At 37.2% G+C, this 18,967-nt stretch overlaps 1 protein-coding gene across 8 annotated transcripts in view; it reads left to right on the top strand.

Moving 5' to 3' along the window:
- The window catches only part of EPS8 (EGFR pathway substrate 8, signaling adaptor), a 134,037-nt gene extending 115,452 nt beyond the window's left edge, over nt 1-18,585 (top strand). For all 8 annotated transcript variants that reach the window (XM_013172938.3, XM_013172933.3, XM_013172937.3 and 5 more), the window contains 4 exons: nt 7,103-7,340; nt 10,751-10,931; nt 11,364-11,493; nt 17,177-18,585. In XM_013172938.3, the coding sequence (XP_013028392.1) occupies nt 7,103-7,340; nt 10,751-10,931; nt 11,364-11,493; nt 17,177-17,290 (663 nt within the window). In that variant the 3' untranslated portion in view covers nt 17,291-18,585. The remainder of the gene's footprint in view (nt 1-7,102; nt 7,341-10,750; nt 10,932-11,363; nt 11,494-17,176) is intronic.
- Nucleotides 18,586-18,967: the final 382 nt, after the last annotated feature.

Below are 18,967 nucleotides of genomic sequence, written 5' to 3'. Positions count from 1 at the left end.
TGATTTTGAAAAATTAGGCAAACAATTTCAGATTAAGCAGAAATTCCAGGCCTGACTCTAAATGAGACTTTCAGTCCAAATGGAAGCCAAACTTCTGTTGAAACTTGAAGTTAAATTAAATGTTATTTAATCTAATATTTGTTCCTTGTGCCTACATGCACCAGCTGTTGACTGAAAAACAAGAAATGCCATAATGTTATTGTTAACAGTTTATTGCAGACTCATCTAAAAGTTCCAGCTGCAGGTGTCACTGTGCCAAATTATGTATGCAGAGTTATCATGAAAGCTGCAGCTTTTGCAGTGTTTCCAGTCTTTCCATGGATATGGAAAGTCTCTTGATAAACAGGTCCTATCTTATTTCTCCCACACTCATGTGGAGGATGTATCCTGAGCTTGCTGGGCTTTAATCAGATCATTTCTGAGTTTTTCCTATGCGTAATTGTTTGCCAATAAGGTATGAGCTCTTTATAAATTGATTATGCTTTTTAGCTCTGTGTGAAGTGAAGCATGCATCTAGAGTGCTTTTCAAATCCTGGTTTAAAGATCTGACTTATTTTCTTTAAGTGCATGTAATTCTGTGTGTTTGGAATTTGCCAAGAAATATTGAGCAGACTAAAGTATAGAACTGAATAGAAGTTCTTATACTATTTTTTTTTTAATGCACTGCAGGTTTTGATGTTTTCTATTTGAAATAATTACATGGCATAGGAAGTAGTAAAATAATCATTTTCACAAAGCATTCTCCATGAAGCCATGAAAATTGGGGACAGAGAACAACTTTTAAGATAATTTTTTCTTTCCCCTCTGGCAGGTTGTTCCCTACAAGCCATTGTTTATTTCAGCTGTAGCTTTATCATATTCAAATGTGAGTTTTAAATGCTGCAAAAGTATTTAAGAATATAATGAATTACATAGGATAAAGGAAGTCTTTACCAAGACATGTCAGTAATGTTGTTCTCAACATTATGTTGATTATGATAATTTTAGGACTGCTGCATGTACTCATTCATTTCTTTCTCTGTGATAGCTACATGGTTCATTTGGGATCCTTTTTGCATAACGCTATTTATTTTCATAACAATGCCAAGAGACATTGCTGCTATTTCAGAGAGAAATGAGGCATTCTAGGGATTACTGCCTGACCCAAGGTCAAACAGGAGAGCTTGTGGGCAGAGCAGGGAATTGAAGCTGTTCATATCAGTGCCTTTGAGAGACCCTGAACACAAGCAGGCTCTGAGTGCCTGTTGCTGTCCAGATTTCTGCCAGTCTGCTGAGTTGTCTTCGGTTTTCAAAGGACTATTTTCAAAGTGGTGTGCTAGCTGTGTCGAGCACCCTGGTCCACTCTTTGTCGCAGATAAGTGCGACGCACAAGAGAAGCGTGTTTCGTTTCAGGATAATGGACTTCAAAGCATAGCTGACCAAAATAGGTTTCCAGATTATTATGAAGGATTCTTCTTCATAATAAAACGGATTATTTTTCCATTCAGTCATTTTACAGACTGACACCCTTTCTCTGAGAGATGGATGCTGATTATCACAATTTTTCTCAGAGCTGCAATATTTGTTTTACTCTCGCTCTGTGCCCTCTGTGAGTCCACATGGTAGATTAGAACCTAATTCTTCTCTCAGTCCCTTTCAGGATCCAGGTCCCAGATAGTTACTTGAAAGCAATGAACTGATCCTACAGATGATACTTGCAGGACCATTGTAATCAATGTCCTAGTAATTTCATTGTCTTTGTGAGTCAGTGTCTGTAACATTGTTGTTCTGGTCAGGGGAGAAAAAAAAAAAAAAAATGTCTGGAATTATTTCCAGTAAAACCCTTGCTTTTAGTACTTTTGTAGATTTAGTAAAGCTTTTTGATGGTTGTTTATATCTTCCACTAATGTTAATTATACACTATCAGTTTCCTTTGGTGTTGGTCATTTAGTCTGCTTCTTTATGGTGGAACAGCAGTCATACTTCACCATCCTCTACAGATAATATAAACAGTTTCCCAAGCACTTGAACTTCTCCTTATATACAAGTATTCCCAGAGAACAGACAAAATAATTAATCACAGTATTTCCTATTTTCTGTGCCTTTTATAATATTTTTTAATGCTTTTCAAAAGGAAATATGAAAACCATAATTAGGGTAGAGGTTTGTATCTTGCTGGGTGTGCTAATTAATCTCATGACACCTTTTGTGAGGTGAGGCAGCTATTTTCTCAGTGATGTATATGAAATCTCGAGGCACAGACAGTAAATGTTAAGCCAAATGCAGTCCTCTAGTCTTATTTTAATAAACCTTGACTGTCCATAGAAGTGATACAGTATATTTATGAGTCATGCTTTTGGTATGTAAACACTGAGATAAAAGTCTCCACTTCATTTGGGACAAGCATCCTTTGGGTTTCTTGGCGATCTACCATCAAAACCTTTCTTTCAAGTCTCTTTGTTTAGCAGCTCACTGAAAATATCTCTCTGGGGGAAGTTGTTTTCTCTCAGGCACAGCATTTGTGCTCCAAGTTAGTGTCATAGTGTCATACTCATCTTTTGCCAACTTGTGTCTTTCCCGCAGATCATGAAGTGCTTGATAATGCAGAGATGTAGTTGCCAGGTGCTCATTTTGTTGTGGCCAAAGAGATATCACAATTTTTGATCATGAGCCAGTATCTCTTTTATTTTGTTTCATATTAAACGCTCTTTAAAGTCGCCATCAGACCAAGGCTTTTTGATGGCTTTAGAAGAAAGGTAGTTTTCTGTCCAATTCAACATTGATCTAATCCCAAATTATGGGATGGCATTTATTAAACAGAAATGTAATGAATAATTGTAAAAAAGGGCATGATTGCTAAAAATTAAAAGTCCACATAGTGCTCCCCAAATATATACATATATTTGTAGGAAATGGGGACTAAGCTTGGCTAATAACAATCTGTGTAAGTAAATTCTGTCTAAATTTTTCATTTGTTCCTTCTAATCTACTTCTTTCCTTCTGGCAAGATTCTAGCAAGATGGGTTTGTAAATCCTGTAAAACCATAAATTCCTTACACCCCACAAAGTGTAAAGCAGGTGCCTCATAATAGTATTAATAGTATTAATTCTGTGTAATAGAATTACACAGAATTCTGTCTGATTCTGTGTAATAACTGAGCCCACCAAAGGCAACTCAAGTAAAAGACCTCACTTGAAATTTCCTTTCCCAGTCCTAGGTACTTCATTGTCCCTACTGAGTGTAGACAGACAGTTGGTTCTCCCTTGTCTGTATAAATACAGCCTAAGGAAGGAGGTAGGTGCCCTGAAATTGTGAAGCCCCCAGTGTGAGTCTCAAGAAAATATCCACAAAACCATGCTATTGATGAAACTAAAGCTGAATGCTCTGCACCCCTCTTCGTGAGCTTCTGTCACAGCCAACAGGAATGTAATACTATAATGTTCAGAAAGAAAGTAAATGGAAGGTGCTCTGTGTTATCTGAATGAGAGCATTTCCCAGCACTAATGCTACTTATGGTTATATCCAGTGAGTCTTTAATGCAGTGTGAATTTGTCATAGTTTGAACACACACATTCCCCATTTTTGATGTCAAAATGTATTTGAAAATACATTGTTCCCATATTTTGTTTTTACAATGATTAAGAACTAGGGTTGATACAGTTACCACTTTTGCTCAGTTTTATTGTCTTGTTTACATTAAAAATAGATCAAATCATGTTTTGTCTTTTTTTTTTTTTTTTTGACAAGGTAAAGCCTGTAGCAGGTTGAAAAAGAGCTGTGGGACCTCTTTTTTTTTTCTGTAAAATAAAAATATTTTCTGGAAAAAAAAAATGAAATAAAAATCTAGTTCTAGCAAGCTTCTCTACCATATCCAGACTTCTAGTAAGTATGCATCATCACTGTTCCAAACAATTTAATGGATTTATTCCAATTTAAATGAGTTAAATTTATTCTTTAAAAAAATGTAAGGAAGGGGGAAAAAACACAGGATTCTTCTGATGGCTGTTAGCAAATTAGGGGGTACAAGCCTATTCTTTCTGGTGACCAGCAATAGGACCCAAGGGAACAGTATGGAGCTGCAACAGGGGAGGTTCAGGTTAGCTGTCAAGAAAAGGTTCTGCACCGAAAGGCTGGTCAGGCACTGGAACAGGCTACCCTGGGAAGTGGTCGTGGCAGCGTTCAAGAAGCGTTTAGGCAACGCTCTAAGACATAGGGTCTGGTTTTTGGGTGGTTCTGTGTGGACCCAGGAATGGGACTCGATGATTCTTGTGGGTCCCTCCCAACTCAAGGTATGATATGACTGCATGATTCTATGTCTGCCAGCAGCAATCTTTACCTTGTTTTGTAAGCTACTCAATATTTTTAAACTCCAGTAAATAAGCTTTTTTTCCCATACCTGTTCTGATTTAATTCTCAGTATTCTACAGTTGTGACATCATTCGCATCGTCACAGATACACATTCATCTTTTTTTTTTTTTTTTTTTTAATCTATTCCAAAGTTTCTGTCTGTCTGGATAGGTGCTTTGAAAAGATCTCATTGCTGATATGGCTTCACATATGTGTGTTGAAGTAGCCAGTACTCCATTCATGGTCCGAAAGAAAAAAATGAGAATAGCTCATTATATGACTTGCTTAGTGAGTAAGAAGAGGTAATTATTAGCACTGATGTTGTTTTGTTTTTAAATTGCTAGTGTGTGTAAAATTTCAGGAGATGCGTGAGGCGGTTACTTTTTACCTTACTAACAATACTCTTTGGTATGATTTACTCCATTTTCCTCACAGCAATTGCTGGGAGAGCTTTCAGAGGTAACAAAATTACTATTCTGATTTGAACCTCAAAAATGACTCTTTTAGATGATGTAGTTACCAAATTCCATAGTGCATGCTTGTTTTCTTTGTAGCAATGAATAGAAGTGATGGGATGAATCTGTGGATGTCCTCAGAATATCTGGAATTAAAGAAAGAAGTGGTCAAAAAAAAAAAATGTTAAATTGATTCAAGTGTATAATTGGCTTTTGTGCAGTGTTCAGCAAAAATTGAAGTGTATTTCAATGTTGTTTCGTCTTTAAATTTAGAATTTGAGTGATGTTTCCAGATTAGTTATTTTCACTCTAGCATGCAGTAAGTTGTTTTGATGAGGCTTGTGATTGCAGTTTGTGATTACATGTTTCAGAACCTACATTAGTATCATCTGTTGAGAGCTATATGTGATGTTTTGCTATCACTTCTGGATTGTGACTGTGGTGATACGCAGCTGATGCATTAGTTTGTAATGAATCCTCTCTACCATAAAGAGTGGTGCTTTTTCTTTGCATGTTGGTTAAGAAGGTCAGGGACGTGCATGGTGGTATATTGTGGGGATAGTAGTCTTAGAAATATGAATCTGTGAACAAAAGGTAGATTTTATTTATATTGTTAGAATATTTTAAAATCTGTGAAATTCTTAAATTCATTAACATAATTTTGGATATATCATAGTAAATCTCTATGTAAATTTCTTAAATATACAACATTCTGCTTGTTCTCTTATATTCCACGTTTCACTTTTTTTTGGCATTTGAGATTTTATTTAAAAAAGTGTTTTATTGTCTTCAAATCAAAATAGTGGAATACTGAAAAGTCAGCTATATGATTTTTTTTTTAAATGTTTCCACTGTGCACTGCACAAGATGAACACAAAATGATCCATATGAACGCTTTTTAAATGCTAAGAACAGAAACTGAAAAGGTTTAATGGAGAATGTATTGTAGGACATATGTTTGCTTCAGTAGCTGACTACTACAGTTTAAGTGAAAAATGATCTAAGGGAAGCAAAATACATTTTTTTTCCTAGGCTTTATAGAACCTGATGGGATAGATTTTTGGTTGGTGTAACCCTGCAGTGCTTAGTGTTTACAATCCCAGTTCACACTCACTACAGAATGCCTCGCCCATCAGTTAGATGCACCAAGTGGAGGATTACTGCATAAGGGCAGTTGTTGACATTTTATAAAGGTTTGCTTGTTGACAGGGCAGTGATGTGCTGTTCAGTTTCTAACATATGGCTCCTACAAATATTTCTCTACTTGATCTGCCATAAACCCTCAGCCTCTAAGGAAATAGCAAATTTTATTTCAGGATGGAACAATGAGTCTGGGGAATGTATTCATCTATTTTCATACCAAAATAAGCAGACTTCTCATAACTAAGAAATGAGACATCAGTACTGAGCAAGCAAATTTTAATATTAAACTTTCAACCTGTGTTAGTCTAAAACTGCAGAGAGGGAGCAGTGTTAAAACAGTGAGCTGTGAAATTGGAATTGTTGGAAAGAAAAAAGTAACATAAGCTAGTTACAAGCTTCTGGGCTTGTCTGTCGTTGGGACTACCTTGCGAATATGCATGTCTCTTCCCGTAACTGGCACCATTCTAAAGGCAAAGGAGAGAAGAAATTATTCCCCCAAATTATTTTGAGGCATCTGCCAGCTAGCTATTAACAGCAAGATAATTTGCATGCTGTTAGAAAAGTTTTGGGGTGAATTTATTCCAAGAATTGTGGAGTTTGTTTAATTGCATTGTTGCATTGAGGTGGCTTGTTGGTGCTCATACAAATAGTTGAAATGGCACTACTGAATAGGTAGGAGGAGCAGGAACCTCTTAAAAAGTGTCTGCAGCTCAAGAAACAATGTGTTATTCCAACTTTGGTGACGTTCATAAGTTAAATCATTAGTCAGGCTTAGGTGTGGCTGGACATGTTCATTTTTCACTATTTTTAACATAACTTCTATAAAACATATGTTTTTATACTGATAAACTCCCAACAATTCAAAAATTTTGGAAGCTGTTCAAAAGTGCCAGATAATAAAGTTCAGAATTTTAAAACTATTTTATTTATAGAAATCATCTGTTTGAAAGAAATAAATGCATTTCATGTGATGTGATTGTTCTGAGTTTTATGTCTGACAATGATACCAAATCAAGCTCTGGCAAATTTTGAAACTGTTTCTGGCAAGTTGGATGTTTTTGTGCAGTAAATGAAATCAGTTGGTACAAAGCACCCCAGCTTTTTCTTCAGAAGCCTGAGTTTGTCCAACTTCTTGTCCAAGTTTTGTTGTTGAACCAAGTCTCTGCATCTTTTCAGAAACAAAGGACAGACTATGCCGCAAAACAACCTGATCCAGTTCCTACTACTCCTTCGCCGCCTCCAACGCCTGCTCCTGTCCCCGCAGCTGTCCCCCTCCCTCCAAGCACACCAGCACCTATACCGGTTCCTGTGCCCAAGGCGCCAGCAACCATCAGCCGCCAAAGCAGCACCTCTAGCGACAGCGGTGGTAGTGTTGCACGAGACAGCCAGAGGAACAAACAAGTTCCTGTGGATCGTAAGTTTGTCTAAGAAGCAAGAAAAAAAAATTACTTCTACCATCCCTACATCTTTTGCTTAATCCTTGAATCCCTGAAAACCTTGTGTTTCAGATAAATGTTTATGATATATTTAGCTTTAACCCCCTATTTAAAATACTGATTTTCTAAGTACAGTGTTCTCTATACAAATATGATGGTAAGTAGGAGCAAAACACTTCTGCACTTACGCTAGTCCTAAAACAGCAGTACATCCTCTCCCTTTATGACTACTTACAATCTTCAGTCTGTGGTTTTCAACACTGTAAATGCCTATGCTGATATTCTGGCTAATGTATATTGCCTGCCTGCAATGCATCATCGCTACTGCATTACAATCCAAATCGCTTTTGAAACCAGTTAGACTGTTTTTACACTTCCATCAGTGGTCATCCATGTTTCTAGGGAATTTGTACCTTTCTGAAACATGTATCCAAGGCCTGCAACAGGACTTACAGGTCTGGCTGATGCATAGAAACCATGCTGCGATGGTGTTGTAGGAGTCTTGTCTTTTATAATTAGGACCTCTCAGCTTGGTCAAAGCAACAGCAACTGGTGGGCCACTGAACAAATTAGTGTGTCCTTGTCTCAGGAGGATGAGAGAATGTAATCCATAACCCTTTAGCTGGAAAAACATGGTAACCTGCATCCAGCAGTGTGTGGCAGTCATGAAATAATCTGCTTTAGACATCCCTGTAATTTTAAAACATGGCTGCTGCTGAAGCTCCTACTGTGTATCAACTAAAAAGCAGTTTGGTTAAAATAACTTATTTAATCAGCCAATAACTTATCTCCTAAATGTACTTTAAGCACTGAAATTACCTAGCTTAAAAATAACTGAAACTTTTACACAAGCATTTGCTATAGCTACTAAAACAGTAGCTGTTAAAATAATGAGCTTTTGCAGTTCAGGAGTTGACAGCTTTTCCAGTCCCCTGCCTTATCAGAAAATCCCACTTCCACTTGAGCTAAAAACTGGAACTGAGTGTAATCCTTTCTGAAGAGGGCTTCTTTCCCCCCCATCACCAGTGGATGGGAAGCACGCCTGCTTGGATATGCCTGCTCTGGCATTGCCTGGAGGTAGACCAGCTCTCTCCTAAGCTCTAAACTCAGGAAGGCTCTGGGACGTTTTTAGTTTTTTCATGCAACAGACTTTAAAGCTTGTAATTATAACTGGAGATGAGCCTTGCAGGAGGAATGTGCTTTGCTGCAGCTTCCCAAAGAAGCAGCAGGGCCTGCTTCTGCCCTTGTCCTCTGTTGGGTGATTTGACACTTTAAAAAACAAACAAACAACAACAATAACAAACAAACAACAATAACAAACAAACAAACAAAAAAAACAGAAACCAGAACAGTTATAAAAGAGGTGTGGACCAAGTGGTTACAAGACATGTTCTGTGTCACCCTTAGGTTCCAGTGAGGCCAGGGGGCATGCCTGAGATTCGTGCCCTCACCGGGGGCTTTAACTCAAACCCACTCAATGGACTTCAGGTGCCTCAGAGTCCTTGGAAAATAACTGCTTCTGTGACAGTAATGGGCAGCTCTTGCTTTGCAGCTGCTGCCTGAGCACCCACCTCACCCTGCACAGATCAGGGTACCGAGCACTAGATACTGAGTGTATTTTGTATGTTTATGGTAATGTATCTAACAATAGTAAGGATCTGTTACCTAACAGCTGAATATTTATCTTCTGATATAGTCTTGGTGTGGATAAAACCTAAGTCTTTCAAAGTCTGTGTAAATAGAAGGACGATAGCAATTTTCTTTCTGTCTTCCTGTTTGGGGAAAATAACTGGTGCATGCTTCATTAACATTGCCTAAAGGTTTTATTCATATATCCCCTCTCAGACCTTCACGCACCACTGAGCACATGTCATTTTAGCTTCCAATTCACACTCTGGAAAAAAATTACTGATGGGGTCTGAATGCCTCAAATACTTTGCTAGAGATACTTTGTCCACTTTCAGCCTGGGGCTATTTTATGAAAAGAAAAAGAAAATGGTTAAGATGAGGATTTTTCTTCTTTTGGTGGTTTTATTTAAAAAAAAAAAAAAAAAGCCTTGTTTTTATTGATCCAACTGGCTAGAGAGGTAGATCCTTGGAAAAGTGTTGGGAGAATATAAAAGGAAAAAAGAGAATGAAAAATTTTAATATCTTACAGTTTTTCCATACGGTGCTGTGTCTTTTTCCTCTGTTCCTATCAGTGTAACAGGAGGAAAAGAATGACTTTTGCCACCTGAATGCATCAGAGAAGATGATGTAGTTACTCTTTCTGTGTGAAAATGTGAATGTTGAATAAAGGAAACTAAAAACAAGGAAATCCTGAGAATTTTCAAGTTCACTTAAAGTTGCATGTCAAAGTATTTTTGTAATAAGACCAGAGTTACTGCATGGAGAGGTTAAGGGTGTTAAATCATTATGTTCTGTGCCTGAGAAGATATTTACACCCTTCCAGGTTCTACCTATTTTTTGTGAAATCATCCACAGAACATTTTTTATGCATTAAAAGAAGTCAGTATCATCATAATTGATTTTGTGAAATGAATGAAAAGCATTTCAGTTTGTTGTCTGTTAGTGGCCAGCCATAAAACTGAATGCATCAGACAAAGGGGTTCCGTGGGAAAGCAAATTTGTATAATTTGGTTTTAATTAAAAAATAAATAATAATAATAATAAAAAGTTCTTGCCCCAGTTCCAATGTCTCTGATATGACAGACAGCTACTTATTTTGTTGTTATTTTTAAATTGAAGCATGACATTGTGTCAGCCAACCATCGCTGCACTGCTGAGGCTTGAAGTAAATTCAAATTATCTTTTGTGGTCTTTTCTTAAAATCCCTTGAAAAATTTTATTACTCTACTAATGTGTTAGCTGTAAGGTGGTATGCTTCAGTAGCAGTGAAATTTTTTTTGCCTACATTGATTTGCACCAAAAACTTGAGCAATAAAGTAATAAACTTTCCACAGTGGAAAGAATCTTATTTTCTTCCTTCTGTTCTTGTTTTTGTTTTCATTTTTTAAATATCATATTTCTGTTGGAAGAAACTCAAACTATGGCAATTGAACAACCCTCTGTACCCATTTTCCTGTGCAGCTTGAGGGCTAGACTGCTCTGCATACTTCTGCAACGTCAAGTTTCTCTCTTCTTTCTAGGGTCTCACTTGAATATGTTTATTTAGCTTGTTTTGTTTTGCAAAGGGATTAGGAATATTGAAATCTTCCCAGGGGATCAAGGGAAATAATAACTCAATTAGAGCCATTGAGTAAATCTTTAAAGAAAAAAAAATGTTTAAGATTTAAAGTGAAAAGTGTAAAAGTTAAAGTGTAAGAAATAACCTGGCCTTGGTAAAGCACCCTTGAGAATAATTTCTGTGGGGCACTTCTCTCTCTAGGCAGGAAATCCCAGATGGAGGAGGTGCAGGATGAACTTGTTCACCGGCTCACCATAGGCCGCAGCGCTGCCCAGAGGAAGTTCCACGTGCCACGGCCAAACATCCCGGTAGTGAACATCACTTATGACTCTTCTCCTGATGATGTGAAAGCGTGGTTGCAGTCCAAAGGATTCAACCCTGTGTAAGTTTGAGGAAAAATGTAAGAAAGCTTCTAAAAATGATTTTCCTGTCAGTAAGTTGTGTATGGTCTGCCTGCTTTTTAAAATCAAGCAGCTTTCTGAAAATCAAGACATGTCAGCTGCACTCTTGGAAAATATTATTTGTTTTAGCAAATATATATTTATATACATATGAGTGCATATATATATTTGTATATATTTCTACATGGTTATAGATATATAGATATATTTTGGGAAAAAAAAAAGTGCACATTAGCCTTCACCAAAAGGTACTGGCTATGACAGGTGCTGAATTGACTTCAAGAGTCCTTTTGTTTGCAGTTTTGACTTGATTTGGTAGCTCTGCTCTAGTGAGGGATGAAGAGAACCTCCTTCTTCCCTTTAGCCCATTGTATTTTTGCTTATTTCTTGCTTGCTCCTTCTTGTGACCTCAGGACTGTTAACAGCCTTGGTGTGCTGACGGGTGCGCAGCTTTTCTCCCTCAATAAAGACGAACTGAAGACTGTTTGCCCAGAAGGGTCTAGAGTCTACAGCCAAATTACGGTACAAAAGTCTGCTTTGGAGGTATGTATAACCCTTCTTAGGCCTAATACTGGCTTGCTGATATCTGAGAAATAGGATTTGAGTCACCATTTTTGAATGTATAGAAGTAAATAGCTCTTCATGCAGTTCCCATCACATTGATATGCATTTTTTTACCCGGGTTATTTGGTATAAATGCATTGAAACAGCATTCCTCAAAAAGACCAGGTGGAACCTCTGCCCTCTTCTAAAAGAGTCCACAAAGTGTTAGAAAAAGTGTACAGTGGTACTCAAGCAAAAGAGGTCGAGTGTTGTAGTCAGGCTCCCTACAGTTACAAGAAGACAAATGAGCCAAAAGGGACTTTAGGGAAAACAAGAGGAGAGCATGAAATGCCTTTCTTTCTGCTTCTTGCTCAGCCCAATACATGGACAAACAGGTTCTCCAGGTACTTTTGGTGGCGATCTGTCAGTTTTGCACTATCTGCATAGGGGAGATTTGATTTATTAGGTGTGTGAAAGCGACAGAGTGAGCGCACACTGTTGAATCTCATGGTCTTTCAGGTCAAAAGTTGGGGCATCTTTATTGGTGGATCCTAAGAGTAGCAAAACACATTTGACGCTATGATAGCAGAATTACTGAGCCATAGATAAATATACAGTGCTTCTGTATTCATTGCTCTGCAACAGTTTTCTTTAATTGCAGTGGTATTGTTCCTTACACACCTTAAAATCTTTGATATAGAGTTGTGCTATGGAGAATGCTTATCAATTTAAAATCATGAAAATACTAGTATTTTTTATTTTAATCTTGCTGTGGTAAATGGAGAAATGGACTAGATAATATCTGGAGCTGAGACTAGCCCACAAAGAAGCTATAATCTTCACATCCTGTTTAAAATAAAATCATGAAAAAATATTAAAATATCTCTTTCTCCCCTCACAAAACTAGGACTAACTTGCTTGATTTGAAGATTTAACTGCCAGGCCTATTTTTAAAAATAAGTTTAAAATTATGCATATTTTACGGTTTACTGATTAGTGTAGAATAGAAAGAATTGCTTTCTAACACTGTTAAACTTTCTTTATTCCTTTCTTCAAACCCTTTTTTCCTGTGAGAGGAGTGGAGAAATTTTTCACTTTTACTCTTAAGAATATGTCACTACAGTCCAATGCAATCCATCACTTCCTAGTGAAGATATATGTGTATTCTTCAACTTTTCTGGAATGTCAGCAATCTTCAGTTTCATAAAGAAGGCCTTGTTTACTGAAATGGAAGTACAAACAAGAAAATGCTTATTAAAATAGCTTAAAAACAATTTTATACCCATATCATCATAAGTAAATATGTTATGGTTTAAAACTTTAAAATAGGGCTTATTTTCATTTTTCTTAAATAGAATGATTCTTACAAATGTGTTTCAGAATGTCATTAAAAGAGAAATGTAATCTGTACTTCAGAGATGCTGACTTGTTGGAGGAGATAAAAGAAATAAGAGTTTTAACATGGCACCTGAAAGAACATTTCCTTTTAAGAACTGTGCGTCCTGCCAGAGGACTTGATTGATGTCCTAGTAGGGTGTAAAGCTAACTTCATGATTATGCTAGGCATGTATGTGGGTTTCAGCTTCTATATCTAAGAAAGCACTCGTCACCTTTCTGGTGGAAGTCAAGTTGAAAACCAGAGATCCACAGGACTGTAGAGGTCTGTCCTTCTTTCCTCTGTGCTGTTTCTCTGCTTGCCTCAGTTAGGCTTATTTTGCAGGAAACTGAGCAGTTGAAACGTCTAATAAATGCTCTACAAGTGTTAATAAACAGTTCCTGAGAGTTTAGCAAGGTTGTTGGACTTCGTTAGTGAAAATGTAGTGCAAATCCTTATTTCTGCTTCAACTGTTTGAGGTTTAACTGATGAATTCAGAACTGAAGCAATTCCTGATTGCTTTAGCTTGTGTGCTGCATTGCACAGAACATGTACACACATCTTGCTTTTTGTCCATACAGTATTTCATGTCACAGGTTTCAGGAAGGCTATCCATGTTTAAAAGAATCTGTAGGAATGAGTACCATCAGTCATAGCCAAAATGTCTACATGTTACCCAGCATACATGAGCTTGTGTCTTCCAAATAAGGTTGTGTTTTACTGCTCAAACTAGAAATGTTTCTAATTACAGAAGTATTTAAGTGCACACATACCTGTTGTACCTGTTGTACAATCAGGCATAACTGAATGCTTTTTATAAGTAGTTACTAGATTATGGGCTTGACCACAGCAATTGTCCTACAAGTGACAACTTGTCCTAAAAGTGACTTTTCATGAAGTTTTGTAGCTCCAACATCCTTTCTGTAGTACTTGTGCCATCATATTTCTGTAAATGTCCTGGGTGCTAAGCATAAATAACAGTAATAGCTGGAGTCAGAACAAACCCATGCATTGTTTAGCGTTACAGAACTCCCTGCCTTGTCTTTGCTTGCTATTTCTCCCCAGGATCTTCCACAAATTTTTCTTGATTCATACCACCTCAATTCATACAATCTCTGCCTCTCGGATTTGGGTCTGCAGTCCCCAATACTGACAAACAGATCTTCACCTTTATGCAGCTGCATTTTTTTTAATTTGTTATTCATATTATTTTTTAGGTTCTTCTACCTCAGGCAGAAGAATTTAGTATTTTAAAATTGGAATTCCAGTTCTAATCATTACTGGAATTTAGTAATTTTACCTTTTTGAGGGAAAAAAAATGAATAGGTACCATTACTTCATTTTTTTTTACTTTACTTTCATGGTAACTCCATTCAATCCTGAATCAAAATGGAGTATAAAACATCAAAGGAAGTTTTGTGCTGTACCTGTATAATCATGACCAAGGAACAGACTGTGAATATGGGGAAGGTATTTGACATTTAATAGCTTTCTAGGCCTGGCCAAGCAAAAGCAGAAGGAAAACTGTGCGAGAACAGCATGTCAGACAGCAGGGAGCTGGCCATAGCCAGGGCCAAACACTTCTTTCCTGTCAGAAGATATGGTGGTGGCAGTAGCAGCATCTCAGGAAGATGAAAGATAGGATGCACCACATGTTGTACTGATCAGATTACCCCTCTGAGGAGCTGAGGTTGCTCCAGAGAGTTTCAGTTCACTTTCTATGCAACATATAGGGCATTTTAGCAACCTGGCTAGTCAGCTGTATGAATTTACTTTTTCATTGTAAAGTTATTATGAATTTTTTTGTGTGCGTTTCCTCAACCTTTGTTAAGCATTTCAAGTTCTGGTGTTGAAAAATAGTAATCAGAAGATAAGCATAGAGATAGAATATCCTGAACACCACCTTTGTCATCTCTAGACATGACAAAAATTTCAGGTCTACATTACTGTTATTTTCCTATTCCATCAGTGGAAAGCATGGGCACACTTCAAAATAGTTTTTTATCTAGTATGTGTATCAAATTGCCTGGAAAAATAGCTTATTCTCTTTTGCACCTAGGTAAAAGGAAAAACACAGAGGTAGAAGTGGGATTGAATGATGGGGCTTACTGATACCTCATGATCTGGTTAGGGACTAAGTTGGGTAGATCAGAAGCCAAGGTCTAGCGGTCTGTTCCAAAAATTGTATTCCCCAAAACAGCCCTAGGCTACTTAGCTATGTTGTACACTGTCTCAGCAGGATGTGCCTGTTGTGTTGGGCCACATGATATATTGCAGTTTGTTTAGTTGAGCAGCATTTCAAGCCCATCAGTCATGCTGTTACTGATGGTATCAGGAAGGTAAACTGTTTCAGCCTTGGCTGCTCAGTCCTTTGCAGAATATATATTTCTTTATGACCTTTGATAAAGCACGTTGCCAGGTACTTACTAACATTTTTTATGCATGATTTCAGTAATGGGTGACTACTGCTCTGTATCTGAAACCAAATGGGCAAGAACAAGATGAATTAAGACAAATACAAGTGCCCTCTCACCTTCAAGGAGTCAGTTATATGCCCTTTGCTTTGTCCTTCCACCTAGGGAGAAGGGAAGAGAGCGATAGTAATTTAGCTAGGACAAGCCCCTCTCCCTGTAGATGCTCAACCTGTCTGCCAGGTAATAGTATCAGATTATGCATTGTAATGGATCTAACAGGATAAATCTAAATTAAACTTTATGTCATGAGATAAATTTTAAGAGTTGAAGGATTTTGAAGAAGCTGAAGAATCAATGGAAGGATTTTTCCCCATAACTGTCCTGAAATTTGTTTTACAAATTTCAAAAACAGTTTCTGCTTCCTTATCGAGAGGATATTTCGGAAGCTAGCGTTGAAGCTTGGAAGGTCATGTTACAGGCAAATAACAAAGTAGCTGTTATGGATCTTGCTTTATAATCCTCTAGCCTTATTCAAAGTCATGCATGCTTTGGAAAGTTCTGCTCTAGTGGATGTGTCCTAGCCTTGTTAATAACTTCATTTACATTGACAAAAAAATCCGTTTGGCAGTAGCTCAGAAGAACCTTTTTCTTTTTTATTTCACTCTAAATGTGAAATAAAGTGTTGTGGTTTAACCCGGCTGGCAGCTAAACACCACACAGCCGTTCGCTCACCCTCCCCCCCTCCCTCTCTGGGATGGGGGAGAGAAACGGGAAAGTGAAGCCGGTGAGTTAAAGACAGTTTATTAAGACAGGAATATAATAATAACAATAATAATAATAGTGATAATGATAATAGTATTAATAATAATAATGTGTACGAAACAAGTGATGCACAATGCAATTGCTCACCACCCGCTGACCGATGCCCAGCCTATCCCCGAGCAGCCGGCCCCCCACCCCGGCCAGCCACCCCTATATATTGTTTAGCATGACGTCAGATGGTATGGAATACCCCTTTGGCCAGTTTGGGTCAGCTGTCCTGGGTCTGTCCCCTCCCAGCTCCTGCTGCACCCCTAGCCTGCTCGCTGGCAGGACAGAGCGAGAAGCTGAAAAGTCCTTGGCCTGGTGTAAACACTGCTCTGCAACAATTAAAACATCAGCATGTTATCAGCGCTCTTCTCATCCTAATCCAAAACATAGCACCCTACCAGCTACTATGAGGAAAATTAACTCTGTCCTAACTGGAACCAGGACATAAAGCTACAATATTGTTCTCAGGTAACACTATTGCTAATACACTAATATGATTCAGTTCTTATTGCTCTGTTCTGAGTTTGAAGACTGTGCATCTCTTAACAGCAAAGCCATGATGGAGCCTTGTGTAATTTGGGTTGCTTAGATTAGCTATCCGAATCCTTATTTAGGATTGGCTGTGCAAACCCATGTGCACGCATGAATTTTGTGTTGACATAAATCTAAAACCGCATGAGTTTATGTGCTTTAATTTCTAAATATGATTGTCCTGATTTTTAAGTACTCAAGGGTGGAATCCTAGCAAACCTGTTGGACTTTAACTTTGTATTTACTGATGCTATATTTCACCTCTTAAATATCCAACACATGGGGGCTCACATGAGAAGTAAAAATGCTCAGCAGTGTTAAAAGTCAAGCTGGCACTTTTAACAGTCTGCAGGCTCTTTTCTGGTCCACATTTAAGAATAGTGTAAATCCTTTCATATTCCCAATGTTATTTAACCAGATTCTTAGTGCATTTTTGTTTTGGAGCTGCATGGTGTGTTTAACTTGTTCAAACATTAATAAAACCCTGTCAGTAGAACTTCATCCTGTGTAAAAACTCAAATTAACTGTTTTTCTTTTTTTTATTTGTTTATAGGCTAACAGTGGTAGTTCAGAACTGCAAGAAATTATGAGAAGAAGACAAGAAAAAATCAGCGCAGCTGCCTCAGATTCAGGTGTGGAGTCCTTTGATGAAGGAAGCAGTCACTAAAAGTCTTTCCTCTTTTCTTTAATTCCATTGTCCATAGCATTATACCATCCAGCTTTGCTTTAGGAAGCAGTGAAGGGCAATGTCTTAATACAGCGTAAACATAACTAGCCACCATAAAGAAAACTTACAGTAGTCTCCCCAGAAGAACCTGCTGCTGGCTTCCCATCATTAAAAATTAACAGCTGAGAAATCCAATGGAAGTTCCTGACAGGTGAAACTATTAGGACTTGAGTCACTTACACCCAAAGATGGGCCTTGGCTTTAACCATTCCATGACAGATAAACTGGAATGTGGCTTTGTTTTTGATCCATCCTAGAAAAGCTGAGATAGCAATAAAAAGCATATGAACCCTTCAGTAATAATACAGTTCTGAATTCCATTGCCAGCTTTGCAACTCTTGTCTTTTTGGCTCAGTCTTTCTTGTCATGCATTCAGCTGCACGATGTTTAGTTAAGTCATTGATGCCAGCAATCAGAGGAAACGTTTAGGGCATGAACAGCAGCCCAGCATAGACTGAATCTTTCTTGCATCACTCCCGAAATGTTTTATTACTAATGATGGTGTTTATAGCAAAATAATACTCTGTACTTTGATTTTATCAATACTTCACTCATAATGAACCATAATATTGCACAAGAAGGAATGAACAGAAAATAGTAATACAACTCAGCTCAAAGAGGGGATCAGATCTGCTGTTGGTAGCTAAGAAACAATTTGCGTTACTTTTTTTTAAAAATATACTTGCATTTTTTGTTTGTAACTTAACCTGTTAAAAGAACAGTGTATAATCTAGACTTTATGTGTTGATCCCAGATGTCAGTTTTCCATATGTAAAAAGCTATTGTTCCATTATAGATTTAATGTTTTGGAAAATTGGATTCCTGGAGGCAAAAGTGGGAGAAAAGAAAACATCCTTTTCAGCAAATATTATTTTTGAAGATGCAATGATTTTTTTCACAAAAATATTCTGTTACTTCACATGGTTTTGTGATTTTATATATAATATATGTATTATATATGATATATAATATCACTTAATTTAGACAAATTTAATCATCTGGTTTGATTAAGTTACATAGTGCCTTTTTCACATGAATCAGCTTAGTCTGCAATAAACAGTATTTCTTGTCTGTTAAATAGTTGTATCTTTATGGCTGCAAAGATGGTATTGAAATAAGAAAGTGTTCTTGATTTTTGCCATTAGTTTGCTCTTCTTCTGCATAGAAGGAAAAAAAGAATCCTATTCATTTTTTCATAAAAGAAATTAAAATCTTAATAAAGGTGTTTAGTGCCATTTATTGTAAATGTCCTTACAAATATTGTTGTGTGTTGGTTATGTGTCTGTCTATAGTTTTACATTCTATATATATTCTTTACACCTGTTAAAAGTACATTGGTACTACACTTCTCATTTAAATGTGGTCTTACCCAGAAATGGGTCAGGAAGTGAGGAATCCCAAACTGAAGATTCTAAACACCATAGTAATTGCCAAGAATTGGATTTTTTTTATTTATTTTTTTACCCAGTTAAAGAAATGGTAATTCCCAATTGCATTCTTCCTGCAGGAGACATTTGAACTGGACAACTTGCATAACTACAACCATTCAACCTATACACATAACTTTACGGGAGAAAATTGTCTGTCTTGCTGCCTGTCCTATCATTAAAACTCAAG

Source organism: Anser cygnoides, chromosome 1 (assembly GCF_040182565.1).
Source record: "Anser cygnoides isolate HZ-2024a breed goose chromosome 1, Taihu_goose_T2T_genome, whole genome shotgun sequence".
NCBI classification, from domain to species: domain Eukaryota; kingdom Metazoa; phylum Chordata; class Aves; order Anseriformes; family Anatidae; genus Anser; species Anser cygnoides.
This window is presented reverse-complemented; position numbering and strand designations above follow the sequence as displayed.